This window comes from Hippocampus zosterae, chromosome 3 (genome assembly GCF_025434085.1).
Source record: "Hippocampus zosterae strain Florida chromosome 3, ASM2543408v3, whole genome shotgun sequence".
Classification (NCBI taxonomy): domain Eukaryota; kingdom Metazoa; phylum Chordata; class Actinopteri; order Syngnathiformes; family Syngnathidae; genus Hippocampus; species Hippocampus zosterae.
This window is the reverse complement of record NC_067453.1, coordinates 10,827,599-10,843,913: the sequence shown is the minus strand read 5'-3', so window position 1 is coordinate 10,843,913 and position 16,315 is coordinate 10,827,599. Positions and strand designations below refer to the sequence as shown.

General features: G+C 47.0%; 1 protein-coding gene across 9 annotated transcripts in view; it reads left to right on the top strand.

The window, feature by feature from the left end:
• Nucleotides 1–16,315, top strand: part of abcc8 (ATP-binding cassette, sub-family C (CFTR/MRP), member 8) — a 58,845-nt gene that overhangs the window by 26,229 nt on the left and 16,301 nt on the right. For all 9 annotated transcript variants that reach the window (XM_052060027.1, XM_052060026.1, XM_052060020.1 and 6 more), the window contains 11 exons: nt 810–924; nt 2,216–2,335; nt 3,178–3,250; nt 3,331–3,436; nt 11,401–11,433; nt 12,509–12,547; nt 12,835–12,933; nt 14,601–14,685; nt 15,010–15,090; nt 15,766–15,903; nt 16,003–16,128. In XM_052060027.1, coding sequence (XP_051915987.1) covers nt 810–924; nt 2,216–2,335; nt 3,178–3,250; nt 3,331–3,436; nt 11,401–11,433; nt 12,509–12,547; nt 12,835–12,933; nt 14,601–14,685; nt 15,010–15,090; nt 15,766–15,903; nt 16,003–16,128 — 1,015 coding nt within the window. The remainder of the gene's footprint in view (nt 1–809; nt 925–2,215; nt 2,336–3,177; nt 3,251–3,330; nt 3,437–11,400; nt 11,434–12,508; nt 12,548–12,834; nt 12,934–14,600; nt 14,686–15,009; nt 15,091–15,765; nt 15,904–16,002; nt 16,129–16,315) is intronic.

Genomic DNA, 16,315 nt, shown 5'->3' with positions numbered 1-16,315 from the left:
ACTGCTTGAGGAGGGATAAATTAACCTATAAGCAAGACCATTTGAGAGGAGAAGAACATACAAAAATATGCCTGTTAAGTTGACTCATTGTGGCTGTTTTCTTCAGCTGTTGAATTTTACACGAGAAGCATTTTATTCAAGCATCCAAGTAAACTGTCAAAGTGAACATTCTTTTAGATGATTCAACATTAATTCCACGGTTTTACTCCAGCTCATATCTGTTACAAGCTTTGTATTAATTGCGATAAATTATGGAAAATTTAATTAATAATTTATTAATAAAAAATATAATGGCTTGACAGCACTAATATTAACTCTTCAATAATGGAAAATAGACATACATTTAGAAAGTCACATTTTACTGCTTGTGCTGAAGTAGGCTTTGATGTGTCAAAATCTTCATTGTTTTGGAAATTTATGACAAATCTTAACAATTACCTGCAACATTGTAAATGATTTTATTCTCAGAAAATTGATGACCATTTTTTGTAATAATTTCTCCTAAGATTACATTTTTATCCTTGTCATAATTCAACTTTATTCTTGCATCTTATCATAATAGTAAATGTTCAGATCAGCCCTGCGTGTATAAAAAATGCAAAATCTCCCACAAAAGACCAGGCTCAATGCAGTCAATTAAATGAAGAGGATGTGAAATCTATTTTTCACAGCCAGCATTTTCAGAGGAGAAATAACATTGAGTGTCCCATGAAAAAAACAAACAAACTCTGCCTCATTATCTTTTCCTTTCTAGTTTGAATTTCAGTCAAAGCAACTTAACATTCGCTTGCTCTCTTTTTGACCTGCAGTGTGCAAAAGCTCAGCGAGTTTTTCTCCAGTGATGAGATTGGGGATGAACTGGAGCCCAGAACAACGTTCACCTCGGGCTCCGACAACCATAACCAAAATAGGTACCAGGCATTGGTAAGTGCATCTCATTAAAGCTGCAAAATGGCTTATTATTCCATGAATATGTTTGTAAAATGTGCCACTTGTGATCTGTGCAATGCTGTCGAATTGCTATGTTGCATAATTTAGCACAAACCCCGTCTGTCACAACTCACTCGAGTTCTTGATGGTGGTGTTTTGCGATTGACTGAGAGGTGTGCTTCAAGGGGGCTTGGCTCCCACTGCCTTTGACTCACAATTCGAACCCTGGGGATAGAGCGTTGTTATTTTTTTTCAGCCACCGTAAGAAAAGGAGGATGGCGGCCTTGTGGTCATGCCTCACACTTTTTGAGGTTAAAATCTGGTTTCGGGCCTTCCTGTGTGGAGTTTGCGTGTTCTCGCCACGCTTGTGTGAGATGTCTCTGTGTGCTCTAGCTTCCATATTCCAAAAACATGTTTGATTCATCGAGCACTCTAAATTGTGAACCGGTATGAACGTGGGTAAGTATGGTTGTTTGTCTACACCACAGGTGTCAAACTAAGGCCCGGGGGCCAGCTCTGACCCACCACATCATTTTATGTGGCCTGCGAAAGCAAATCAACCATGTCAACTTCCACAATGTTTGCTAAAATCTGCGTAGGCATTTTGAGCTATTGCAAGCATTTTCTTCTTTTACATTATTACAGAAACTTGAACAACAGGGGAACAAACTACTCTCCTTGACTTTTGGATTTCAAAATCTATTAATTTTGTACTTTATATGTAACAATACGAGGAGGTGATTAAACATTTATACAGTTTCACAGTCCGTGTCACATTGGCCCTCCAAAGGAAACTGTGACTACAATGTGGCCCGCGACAAAAATGAGTTTGACACCCCTGGTCTACACCATTTGTGCCCTGCAGCGGACTGGAGACCAGTCCAGCCTCACCTCTTGCCTAAAGTCATTTGGAATAGGGTAAAGAGATCAAGTACTATTGGAAGTAGATTTGTGGATCAAAGTTAAAAATATTTCATCAGAGCATGTATTTTGCACGTATGCATGTACTTGGCTGCGATTGGCTGGCAACCAGTTCAGGGTGTACCGCCCAGAGACAAACGGGATAGGCTCCAGCACACCTGCGACCCTTGTGAGGATAAGTGTATGCGTGTACTTTGTCCATACATAAAACAGCATTTTTGTCATCCATCAGGTTAGGACGCATGTGGTCCTCTGTGGTCCTCCCCAGTAGAACTGATAACTTGTGGCCCCTGGCAGTATTTAAGTTGTGCATTCCTGCTCTAAACCTAGCCTTTCCTTACACTGTCTGTCTGAAACCCTGCAGCCCTTGAAAGTGGTAAACAGGAAGCATCCGCCAAGAGACGACTGGAACAACTACAGATCACATGGGGAGCATGAGGTTGACGCACCCTCCCTGGTTGCCGAACAAGACATTTGTATCAAGGTAAGACTGAATAAAATGGAAGCGCCATCTGTATTTTTCTTCCCCTCTCTGCGGCTCGTATTGATCGGCCGGCTCATTTAATTCTCCTTATGTCCATGGATTGCAATGGATCGCGACAGAGGGGCATTCCATCATAGTTACAACAGACTGCTTTTTATCATTCGTGACGTCCAGTCTACTATATTTGGAATGGTTTCTTCTTTAACAACTATGTACTCCCAAAATTGAAAAATGGCCTCTATGACTGGAATTTGGAATACCCTGCATAAAACAGCCGCTGATATCTGATGCCAGATCGGATAGACTCCAGTCTGCTGGTCTTCCTCATGTTTGAGGATTTATGTATTTTTTGTCAACACTAACTTATTAAAGGTTCAGACCATTCTAGCATGTATTTCGTCCATACTATCATGCTATTACGTCCTCTTCTATCAAGTCCTTGATAGATCTTCTATTTTGACTTTTAATTTTATCCACCATATCTGGACCAAACTCAGAGAAAAGTGCAGATTTGCTCCAACTTTCTATTATTCACTGCTGCCTTGGCTCAAGAACTTTAAATTATCTGCTGCCTTTTCGTACAGGTACATCATATATAAGCTCACTCTGCACAGTAACTTTGATTTTCCTGTATTATCGAATCATTTGCATTTTTATGTGCGGTATTTGAAGTTTCAATCTGTAATTCTATAATATTTGCTTTCACATTCATTTGAATTCTGTATTTTTAATGCCTGTCGTTCCTGCCTTACATAAAGCGCTTTGAATTGCTATGTGTCTCAAATGTGCTACACAGAAAGAAATCTTGTATTTCATTATTGTATGCATGTTGCTTTCTTCAGATATGCAGCGGTTATTTCACGTGGACGGACGGACCACCGACACTGGCCAATGTGGACATCGTGGTTCCCTTTGGTATGCCTCAGGCGATGAAATTTGACTGCTCGCAACCTTTCTGTCTTGTAATTGCCTGTCTTCGCTATTGCCCATTTCAGGCAAGCTGACCATGATTGTGGGCCAAGTGGGTTGTGGGAAATCTTCCCTCTTGCTGGCAGCACTGGGTGAGATGCAGCGAGTATCAGGAACAATCACCTGGAACAGGTCAGTTACAGGTTTGGTCGTTAGGTATTCTATGTAATACGCAACCTCTCAAGTTCTTCAAAGTACCCCTTCGTCAATTCTATTTTTTTTTATTGTTGTTTTGTTTCACTGGCATGGTGGGTGGAGTGTAGCACACCTCCCTCACAGTCTCCAGTTTCCTGGATTTGGGTCTCGAGTCAGTGTATGTTGGTTACTTGTTTTCTCTGGGCACTATGGCTTCCTCCCATGTTACAAATAAAGACTCTAAATTGCCCATAAGTGTAAATGTGAGTATGAATGCTTGTTTATGTATTTCTTGCGATTGGCTGACTACAAGTCCAGAATGTACACGCCTCTCACTCAAAGTTATCTAGGATAAGCTTCAGCTTCCCCTACCAGATGTCACGTTGAGCCCGAGGCGATGAGAAATCGCCTCGTGCACAACAGAAAAAAACGAGGGGGATCCCCGGAAAAAGCAGACAACGAAAAGAATCTTGTAAGAAATAAAGGGTTTTAATAAAGAACAAAAGGAGCCCGAACAGGGAAAACGATAACAGAAAACGCTGGTCAAATAAGGACCAGGAAAAAATAAGGAAGACAACAGAAAACGCTCGCGAAACGATAAAGGGCGAGGAACTACCGAGATAGGAGAACCGACGATAACAATTTGGTCACAATATGAAATCCGCGAAGGTAGAGGCCGTAAGGCAATAGGGCAGCGAGAAATTGTCAAGCGACGAGATTAGCGATAGAGAGCAATGGCACGGTAAGGAATTCTCCGGCAGTGGGAGAACTGCCGGAGTCTCATTAATATAGGAGGGCAATCAGTCCGAGATAGAGAACAGGTGCACCGAACAGGCGGAGGGAAAAATCCGCCACCTGTCGGCGAGCACGCGACGTGACAGTACCCCCCCCTCAATGGACGCCTCCCGGCGGACTACCCGGTTTGGACGGATGAGCAGTGTGGAAGTCGCGCAGAAGGGACGGGTCAAGGATCCAGGAGCGAGGCACCCATTGCCGCTCCTCCGGCCCGTAGCCCTCCCAATCGACCAGGTACTGGAAGCCCTTGCCCCTGCGCCGAGAGTCCAGGATGGCACGAACCGTGTACACAGGGTCCCCGTCGACCACCCGCGGGGGCGGCGGCGGAGCGGGAGGGGGCGCCAAGGCGCTGGCAGACACAGGCTTGAGCAGGGAGACGTGGAACATGGGGTGGACCTTCATGGAGGCCGGCAGCCGGAGCCTGACCGCGACGGGGCTGATGACGGCCTCGACCTCGAACGGGCCAGTGAATCGGGGCCCCAGTTTGGCAGACGAGCCGGCCAGGCGAAGATCCCTCGTTGCCAGCCACACCTTCTCTCCCACCGCGTATGAGGGCGCCGGGCGCCGACGACGATCAGCGATCTGCCGGTTCCGGGACGCAGTGCGGGACAACGCAGCCCGGGCCTCCCTCCACACGCGATGGGCCCGCTTAAGGTGGTGCTGCACGGAAGGGACCTCCACCTGCCCCTCCTGGGACGGGAACAGCGGTGGCTGGTATCCGTAGGCCGACATGAACGGCGATCTGCCTGTAGCGGAGGAGACGAGAGTGTTGTGGGCATATTCCACCCAGGGCAGGTGGTCGGCCCAGGATGCCGGACGGTGGAGACAAACACAGCGGAGGGCCGCCCCCAGATCCTGGTTGGCGCGCTCAGCCTGTCCATTGGACTGGGGGTGGTATCCCGAGGTCAGGCTGGCCGTAGCTCCGAGGGACCGGCAGAACCGCTTCCAGACGCGGGACACAAACTGGGGCCCCCGATCCGACACGATGTCCGCCGGAATGCCGTGGAGACGGAAGACGTGCTTGATGAGGAGGTTGGCGGTCTCCAGCGCCGACGGCAACCTGGACAAGGGCACAAAGTGAGCGGCCTTGGAGAAGCGGTCCACGATCGTGAGCACGACCGTCCGGCCCCGGGAAGGCGGTAGGCCCGTGACGAAGTCCACAGCGATGTGAGACCACGGGCGAGGAGGAATGGGCAGCGGCTGGAGCAGTCCCGCCGGAGGTTGATGTGACGACTTGCCGCAGGCGCAGGAGGTGCAGGCCTTGACGAACTCCGTCGCGTCGCGGCGGAGCTCCGGCCACCAGAAACGCTGGGCGACGAGCTGCACAGTCCGGTTCACCCCGGGATGACACGCCACCTTGGATGCGTGTCCCCACTGCAGGACCTCCGAACGAAGGGCAGGAGGCACGAACAGCCTCCCTGCTGGGCACCCCGCCGGCACCTGCACCCCCACCAGGGCGGACAGGATCCGCTGCTCAATCTCCCACTGGACGGCCCCCACTATGCACTGGGTCGGGAGGATGGTCTCCGGGGAACGGTCCCTCCCCGCAGGTTCGTGGAGCCGGGAAAGGGCGTCAGGCTTAGTGTTCTTAGATCCGGGGGAGTAGGTGAGGACGAAGTCGAACCTGGTGAGGAAGAGGGCCCACCGGGCCTGACGGGCGTTTAGTCTCTTCGCGGAGCGGAGATAGGCGAGGTTCTTATGGTCCGTGTACACGGTAAAAGGTTCCTTAGCCCCCTCGAGCCAGTGCCGCCACTCCTGTAAGGCGGTGACCACAGCCAACAGTTCCCGGTTGCCCACGTCGTAGTTCGACTCGGCGGCACTGAGTCGACGGGAGAAGAAGGCGCAGGGGTGCAGCTTCTGGTCGACTGGGGAGCGTTGGGACAGCACCGCACCCACCCCTGAATCCGAGGCGTCCACCTCTACGACGAAAGGGCGGTCAGGCTCAGGATGTTGCAGTACCGGGGGACTAGTAAACGCCGCCTTAAGATGAGCAAACGCCGTATCCGCGGCAGGGTCCCACTTAAAAGGGATCTTGGTCGAAGTAAGGCGGGTTAGGGGAAGCGCCATCTGGCTGTAACCACGGATGAAACGCCTATAGAAGTTGGCGAACCCCAAGAAGCGCTGCAGTTCCTTACGGTTGGACGGGACCGGCCAGTCAGTGACCGCACGCGTCTTAATGGGGTCCGCCCGTAGCTTGCCCTGTTCTATAATGAACCCCAGGAAGGAGATGACGGGGACATGGAACTCACACTTTTCTGCCTTGACGAAGAGCCGGTTCTCGAGCAAACGTTGTAGCACCAGCCGAACATGTTGCCGGTGCTCATGCAGTGAACGAGAAAAAATTAAAATGTCGTCAAGATAAACGAAACAGAAGATGTTAATCATGTCCCGGAGCACGTCATTAATGAGGTTCTGGAAGACGGCAGGTGCGTTTGTGAGACCAAAAGGCATGACCAGATATTCGAAATGGCCCAGGGGGGTCTTAAACACGGTTTTCCATTCGTCGCCCTCTCGGATGCGAACCAAGTGGTAAGCGCTGCGTAAGTCTAATTTTGAGAAAATTGTGGCTGATTGTAATGGGGCGAAGGCGGAGTCCAACAAGGGTAGCGGGTATCTATTTTTAATTGTGATTTCATTTAATCCACGATAGTCTACGCAGGGTCGTAGGGACTTATCCTTCTTCCCCACGAAGAAAAAACCCGCCCCTAACGGTGAGCGTGATGGTCTGATGAGACCTGCAGCGAGCGAGCTGTTAATATATTCCGTTAACGCCTCACGCTCGGGATGGGATATCTGATACAGCCGCGAGGTCGGCAACGGGGCGCCCGCCTGCAGGTCTATCGCGCAATCGTAGGGGCGGTGTGGGGGCAGGGAGCGCGCGCGATCCTCGCTAAAGACCTCCCTAAGATCCCGATAGCACTCCGGCACTCCGTCAAGGCAGATCTCCTCGGGGGGCGTGACGCGTTCGTGCCTCCCGACGGCTGACTGTAGGCAGTGCTGGTAGCAATAAGGGCTCCAACTATCGATGGCGGGGCGCGCCCATGAGATCACCGGGTTATGCGTCTGAAGCCAGGGTAATCCGAGGATGATCGGGGCGTTCCGGGACCGCATAACATAAAAACGGCGATGCTCAATATGATTACCGGATAACAAAAGCCTTAGCGGCTCCGTTCGATGCGTTACCACCGCCAGGAGACGCCCATCCAGATCACGCACCCGCTTTGCAACAACCAGCTCCTCTAAGAAGCACCCCAGTTCGGACGCGAGATTAGTGTCCATCAAACAGTCATCTGCTCCTGAATCTACCAGGGCCCGAACCCGTCTTGACCGGGACCCGCCGAATACCTCCGCCTCGAGCTCGAGTCTATTGGGGTGTCCTGGTCGCTTGTCGACTCGCCTAGACTCGGGGGGTGACGCGCGAGGTCGTGACTCACAGTAATCGGGAGGAGCGTGGAAAGACGATCCCGGATAGCTGGTTGCGGCGCGGGAGGGTGGTCGGGCGCCGTCTGTTGTAGCATGGTCCCGGCGACGGCGCCTTCCTTCCTCCGCACCACCGTCCTTGCCGCCCAACTGCATCGGCTCCTCCGTGGATGCTGTCTCCCGGCCCCGGGAGTGCTCGCCGTACCCCCGATATTCCTCGCGGTACGGGAAACGTCGAGACGGATACCGATCACCTCCTCGCTCCCGGCCTCGTTCCCTCAGGCGATTGTCCATCAGGAGGGAGAGGTCGATCAGCTCCTCCAAGTCGGTGCTGTGGTCGCGAGTAGCCAGCTTGTCCTTGAGTTGCGTGTTGAGGCCCCGGCGAAACAGTCCACACAGGGCCCGATCGCCGTACCCGCTCTGCGCGGCCAGGATCCGGAACTCGATGGAGTAGTCAGCGACCGAACGCCTTCCCTGCTGCAGGGCGAGCAGCCGCCCCTCCGCCTCTCTGCCCCGCACGGGATGGTGGAACACCCGACGGAAGGCTGCCACGAAATCAGGATAGGAGGTGCGGAGATTCGGCTTAGCTTCACTGGTCGCGATTGCCCACGATGCCGCCGGACCTGTCAAGAGACTCATGATATAGGCCACCTTGGCGGCGTCAGTGGCGTAGGCGGACGGCTGTTGGTCAAAAATGAGCGAGCAGTTGTGTAGGAAGTGCCCACACTGCCCGTGCTCACCCCCGTAACGAGGGGGATGTGGAAGCGAGGGCTCCCTCGACATAGTGGGGTACGAGGAGGGAGCCTCCGGGGTGGTAGGACGAAGCCCGGAAGGTGGTCTTCGTTCCTCCACCCGAATTAGGCGAGGTTCGAGATCATCGAACCGATGAGCCAGCATGGAGACCGCGCCGCGGAGTTCCGTAAGGGCTTGGCTGTGCTGACTCATTTGCCGCTCTTGTCGAGCAAGAGCGGACAAGATTCTTTCGGCGTCTGCGGGATCCATGGTGGCCGGAGAATTCTGTCACGTTGAGCCCGAGGCGATGAGAAATCGCCTCGTGCACAACAGAAAAAAACGAGGGGGATCCCCGGAAAAAGCAGACAACGAAAAGAATCTTGTAAGAAATAAAGGGTTTTAATAAAGAACAAAAGGAGCCCGAACAGGGAAAACGATAACAGAAAACGCTGGTCAAATAAGGACCAGGAAAAAATAAGGAAGACAACAGAAAACGCTCGCGAAACGATAAAGGGCGAGGAACTACCGAGATAGGAGAACCGACGATAACAATTTGGTCACAATATGAAATCCGCGAAGGTAGAGGCCGTAAGGCAATAGGGCAGCGAGAAATTGTCAAGCGACGAGATTAGCGATAGAGAGCAATGGCACGGTAAGGAATTCTCCGGCAGTGGGAGAACTGCCGGAGTCTCATTAATATAGGAGGGCAATCAGTCCGAGATAGAGAACAGGTGCACCGAACAGGCGGAGGGAAAAATCCGCCACCTGTCGGCGAGCACGCGACGTGACACCAGACATGGTGTTTCCAAAATTGTTCGACAATTCTGCTACTGTGAAAACATGAGAAAAGGTTCTTCTCACCAATTAAAAAACATGAAAATGAAATCATATTACAGGACTGCTTCTCCGAATGTGTGGTAAAACTCCAGTCACGAGAAACTACCCAACAATTAAAATACAGTACTAGCCTTACTCGCCTTGTATGCTAATATGTCACCACCTCCCCAGGATAGTCTATTTGTCAACAAAGTGTCCCCTACTTGATCGACATAACATTCCAAGCAAAGCCCCGTCAGTCCCACCAGTCATATCAGTTCTGTGTCCTGTCATGCCTGATTCCAAACTCATTCATCATATGCAGCTATTTATACTCCTGAGCTACTCATACAAGTCATGTAGAGCTGCCCGTCTGACATTTTTTTCTGGGGGGAGGGATGGGGGAGTTGGTGTGTTTTTTAATCTATATACGTGCAGTATATACATACACACATGCACAAAACAGTATTATGTGGCAGCTGAGCTGACACCATGCACCTAACATTCCCTTGCCAACTCCATTCATTTCGACTTCTCTCTCTCCAAATTTGGCAAAGTGAGCTGAGCGTGTCAAGGCTATCTCATTCATTAAAGTGGGTGACTACCTTGCCATGCAGTCAAGAGTCTCTAAAAGGACAGTCAGGGCAAGGCTGTAACCTTCAACTGTAGCTGCTGCAGTAATTAACTGCAAGATGGCAACAGTTCAACCTGCTGTGTATCCAACTCACCAGTTTCCCCTGGATAACCACAGTTCTTTAAGGGCAATATCCACATATATAGATATTGTCAAACACACACACGCACACACACACACACACGCACACACACAAACACACACACGCACGCACACACACACACACTCACACACACACACACACACACACACACACACACACACACACACACACACACACACAATTTTGTTGTATGTCGGTGTGTCCTCCATATGGAAATGTTGTTTTATGTCCATGTCCACAACTCTGTCTTCAGTGTTTGTGTAGTACTAGGACATCTGAACATTTTGGCTTGCGCCGTCCTTACAGTTGTGCTCAAACAGTCAGTTTACATGCCATAGGATGATGTAAACTTATGAGCACAACTGTAAATGTGGGACATTTCATACTTAATTTAACAGTGGAACATACGCCGATTTCCTTTTGTATGACTTAAAACACACACACACGAAGATTAATTAATTTAAAATTTCTAGTTCTTGCTCAAAACGCATGTCAAAAAGTTCAGAAAATAAAAGACTAGGGCACAGATGCTTGAGGCATGGCTAGAAAGATAATTTACCACCTTATCCTGATGAGGTGAAGATGAAGCTAATCGGATGTGCTTTTGAGTACAAGGATCATCCAAGTCACACTTCACCTCTTAGTACTTTCAATTATAGTCACTTACAAAATCATTGTGGTATTTGGCATGCTGATTCCACAAGGATGACGAATTTCAGTCATTTCCAAGCAAAACATAAAAATGGCATATTCATATACCATATTTTTTTTAGATCGGTTTAAGAGAGAGCCCTTCTTTGCATTTAAGATTATAAATGTCACTTCATACATGTACAGTATGTTCACCCACCAGCTAATATTCATACTTGACACTCATGCAATGTTTTCTTGGTTGCTAGACACATGGTGACATCAAAAACGCAAACCTCATTTTCTCTCATTTCTAATCATGTCATTCAGTCCACTGTCCTTTAGTGGGGAATCAAGATGGTTGCTTTTGCAAATCAGGACTACAGTTTTATCATTACACTCGCATAATTTCTCGTATGATTCATACGCTGCTGGAATCACTGTACCTGGTAAAACTCTCTATTGTCTGTATGCATTTGTTGTGTGTGTGTGCATGTGCGTGTGTGTAGGTGTGTGTGTCACGTCATTGCTTCTCAAATGGCCAATGACATTTAACTTCCTCACAGGTGTAGTGGCTGCCATTTCCCAGTTGCCATAAATCAGCATGAATCGGAAAGCGCTCAGTTGTGAGCTGTCAGCTCCTTTGGGCAAATGGCAATTGGTGCGCCCTAAAAATACACGCAGGCTTCAAGTGAGCCTGTGCAAAGCCGTAAGCAACCCACCAAGCATTTCTAATGGCCTCGGAATGAGTTTGTGTGAGTTAACGTATAGTGACCTCCTACTGTATTCTGTTCTCTGTAACCATAACATTTCCTCTGATTTTATTTGCAGCCTCCCCAATCTGGAGCCAGAGGGTGATGAAAGGTGTGTATGTAAATATGTCCAAAACGTACAATTTTTAAATAAACGCTTCTAGGTGTCCACAAACTGTTGGGTAAGGGTTCATAATCTGCACTAACAAGTACTGCAAACTGAAAATGTGCACTGTAAAAAAAACCCGAACATATTAGAGCATATGCACAACTGAGCATTAATTGCAGCTCAGCCCTGTATAGTTTGAAATTCTCATCCAATGTTCTCATCAAGGTTTTGAAGTGACTTAGTCAAAGTCCAGACTTGAATCCGATTGAAATGCTGTGGCATGGCATTGAAAAGGCCGATGATTCTCGACACCCCCTCAGCGTTGCTGACTTAAAGCAATTCTGCAAGGGCGAGTAGGCAACAATATTACCACTGAGATGTGAAAGACTCATTGCCAGCTACTGATTTGAGTTGATTTCAGTTTTTGTTCCTGAGGGTGACCCACCCAGTAATTAGGTTTAGGGGGCAAGTACTTTTTCACACAGGGCCATATACTGTAGCTTTGAATATTTTTTTTTGATAATTAAAATCACCACTTAAAAACTGGAATTTAAATTTTACATTGGTTGTTTCCAGGTATGTGTGCATACTGTACGTATATGTGTGTTGTTGCTGTTCAGTAATGTCTTCATTTACACTTTTTTCAATCTAAAAATTTGACCCTAATTTATTTGAGGAATCTGATTGTGCGCTTGCATATTTAACAAAGGTAAAAGTATTAGTATTCATTTTGAGGTGGTAATGGAGTCATTTGTAGATTTTTACCTATTTGCAAAAACAGAGTCTAAGTATTCAAAATGAATACTTCTATAGCATTTTAATAATACAGAATAATCCAATGTGGATTTGTGCATTGTAGATATACCTTGGTGTATTTTGTCATGGATCTCAAAAGAGATGCAGACATTTCTCATTCAGTTGTTTCTAAGGCAAACCACTGAAAGGACAATTAAGATGAAAGCATGTACAAAGAAGTGCTTTTTATTCATCAATACAGGCCCGATGTACTGTGTGATTTGAAGAATAATGTTTATATATGTGTTTTGGTACATGCGTTTGTTCTATATATTCCCTGTAGTCCCACAGATAGAGACACAGCTGGTGATGGTGACATTAGGTGAGCTCTTGAAACACACAATGTCATTTCCAAGGCGGTCTCCGTGGCGACGCATCATCATTATCAGCACAGTCAAACAGCCATTTTTGTGGTTATCTCTAAACTAAAGATAATAGGTTTCCTCTGACTCTGAGCTGCACATCAACTTGACAAACACATCTCAGTCCTTAATGATCACTGAGTAACCTTTTAATGGAATTGAATGCTGTTCATGCATAATTCACCTAGCAGTCTCTACGGACAAAAATCTTTCTAATCTTTACCATGTTTGTTGACATCTTTGGTAGGAAGAGATGTGCAGTGGCCTACGCTTCTCAGAAGCCCTGGCTGTTGAATGCCACCGTCGTAGAGAACATCACGTTTGAGATGCCAATGATCAAAACCAGGTAAAATGGGAAAACATATGTGTGTGCGTGTGTGTGTGTGTGTGTGTGTGTGTGGAAGAACTGGCTTTGATTCCAGCAAACAGACAAAACAGCAAAAGTGTGCTGCTTTTGTGCTTTTGTAATGGCTCTCCCTTTCAGGCATAAAGTATACTCATCCTTTAATCTTAATCTAATTTTTGCTTTTGTCTTATCTTTTCAATCACCTCTGCATTTGTGAACACAGAGACATGGGCTAAAAGACCCAAAAAGTGAAAGTAGATGCCCCCTCTCAGGTGGATGCCTGTGGCCACCACCCTGTTGGCCTTGCCCCTGCACACATCCCAGCAATAGTGACGGGGGTGGTATTGAAATGATTTTTAAGATGATGATTATAATTCATTTAATTGATTTATATGCTTCAGAGGGATTGTCCCATGTCATATTTATGGATGAAATAACATGACGTCCGCAAGACCCATCCACGGAGTGCCAAATTTGTCTGCCTGCACCTTGATCAACTACACCAAAATCGTGTTAAGATGAGTCGACACAGAAAGATAATATAGAGCTGTTTATTTTCTCCTGACTTGGCACCTCACCGACAAAGGGCGTCAAACACCTGACAGTCGTTGGTCTTACAAAAATGTCTTAAAAGATTGCAAAATAAACCTTCTTTTAGCCAGTGTAAAACTTTGTCTACTTTTTTTTAAACCAAATTTGCAGATGCACTGGGGGTCGAAGCAGGAAATGAAAATTTTGATGAGCCCATTTCCATGTCGAGCGCAGGCTACTTTCTGTTACCAAATTATCAGATGAGTCGCGGGAGAGGCAACTCCATGTTTTTTTTTCCACGACTAATTTGTCTTTTTAGACATTCTCAGCATAAAATGTCAAGACCGTCAAATTTAGTTTAAATGAATTAACGATTTTGGTCCACATCTGGCACCACTCCGAGGTTACAGTTTTACTCCAATTATTTGTATTTCAACACTAGTAGAAGTGTTAAGTGAAACAGGCTAATGCAGTAATGTTGTAACTCAGCACAAACACAAAGTTGTATTCCCCACTTGGCCAGAGTGTTAAGTGGATGATTTGAATGAAAAGGTCAGACAGTAATCAGTACACGAAGCCATTAAGAAATTGTTAAGTGCTCGTTGCTGATACAGGGCTGCGTTAATACTTACAAGCAGATGTTTTGGGGCCTGCTCAGGAAACAAATAACTTTATCGGATTTGGTCATGGCCCTTTTGAAAGGTTCATATGCTTTAATCTCTGATGATGACTATAATATAATGATAATGATAATCTCGGATCTATCGGCCCATTTTTAGAAGCTGCTTCCTAGGCTTGGTTGCCTGTAATGATTTGTGATAACTGATTATCTCCAGTTTGCATTTGATCACAAACCACCTTTTAACTTGCATGCTGTGGCCCAAGTGTTTTTGATTTTTTATTTTTGGTCATCACCCATGTAGAGTACAGCTATAGTAAATATTCAGATTTTTTTGCACCATGTGTTGAATCCAAGCAATGCTATTGAGTTTCTGGTCCACTATTGATGCATCATTGTCAACTGTATTGGACAGTAGAGGAAATAGCAAGGCCACAGTTTCATTCTGGGTGATATTGTGGGTATGGTACCTTATTTAGCTCCTTTTCAGTATTTTATTTGTGTTGGTGTCCACCAGATACAAAGCTGTCATCGAGGCCTGCTCTCTTCAGCCTGACATCGACATCCTTCCACAGGGTGACCAGACAGAAATCGGTGAGAGGGTGAGTAACCCGCAGCACAATTCATTTGGATTCCTCTTTGGCGCTTTTTATTGCCTCGTCTGGTCATTCCTCATTTAACTGGGGCTCTTTGAATTGCACGACAGCAGCATTTGTCATCATTACTTCGCTGTTAGGATGTTACGGTGGCGTTCGCAGGGGGTTGGATCAATGGTTGCTCATGTTGTGCTTTGCCACGCAGGTTATAAAATGGTCTCACCCCAAGAGGCTGGGCACATTCATGCATTTAATGGTGTTATTTGTTCCCGGCTGTGCCTGAAGCTGATATCATCTCATCTCTCATGAAACTTGTTGCCTTTGTTGCAGGGCGTCATCCTCTCGGGGGGACAGAAGCAGCGCATCAGTGTGGCCAGAGCCTTGTATCAGCAGACCAATGTTGTCTTTCTGGTGAGTCAACCACTGCCTCAAAACTGAATGACAGAGACATAGTTTTTAGTAAGAATAGTTTTACATTTACGGAAACCGGTGGGCGCAATTTATTGGGTAACGTTTAGCTCAGTGGTCACCAACATGGTGCCCGCGGGCACCAGGTAGCCCGTGAAGACCACTTGAGTAGCCCGCCAGTGCCTGGACATTGTGATTTGCTAGTAGAAATTATGATTTAAAAATGCAAACATTGGCAGTACTGTGAGACATTTCGAAACACGATCAAAGTCTGACAATTTAAATCATCAAGTATTAAAAATAACACATCCTCATATTATTGAAGGTATTTTGGACAAATATGTTATTTCAGACGTGTATCAATTTGGTAGCCCTTCACACAATCGGTACACATGAAGTTGCTCTCACCCTCAAAAATGTTGGTGACACCTGGTTTAGCTACTTGTGGGAATGTGGCTACTGGTCAGAGATATAATACGCCCTCCTTGCAAAAGGTATCTGCTGAAGTGACCCTAGGATGGACAAAAGCCTGTAAGAAATTAAAATGACGAGTGACCTTTGGACCTTGACCATTGACCGCTGTAAACGACTTAGCTCTGGCAGCTCCATGTTGCCCTAAGGAGACACCAATGAAGGGTATTCCTTTAACCTGTCACACTTTGGAATGTCTTTTTACAGGACGACCCGTTCTCTGCCTTAGACATTCACTTGAGTGACCATCTCATGCAAGACGGTATCCTCAAGCTGCTGAGAGAGGAGAAGAGGACCGTGGTGCTGGTCACACACAAATTGCAGTATCTGCTGCATGCAGACTGGGTGAGACCTTTGGATACATCATGTGTATGTGTGTGTATATATATGCTGATTTAAATGAGTTAGCTATAAAATTAGGCCTGCATTTTGTGTGTGTTTAAGATTATTGCCATGAAAGATGGCACCATCCAGACTGAAGGTACACTGAAGGACATCCAGAAGTCAGAACCTGAGCTCTTTGAGCAGTGGAAGACGCTGATGCACAGGCAGGACCAAGAGTTTGAGACGGTAATCGATCAGCAGCTACCTGCACTGCAATTTAATCCTTCTTTGCTTTGAATTGCTGTTGCTGTACTTTCGCAGGTGCTTATTTAAGCGAACGCATAGACATTTATTGTTTTGTGTAATTAACTCTAGATTGGCTCGGTATTTCCCTAATGGGCAAACAATATTGCTTTCTCTTGTATTCTGGGGA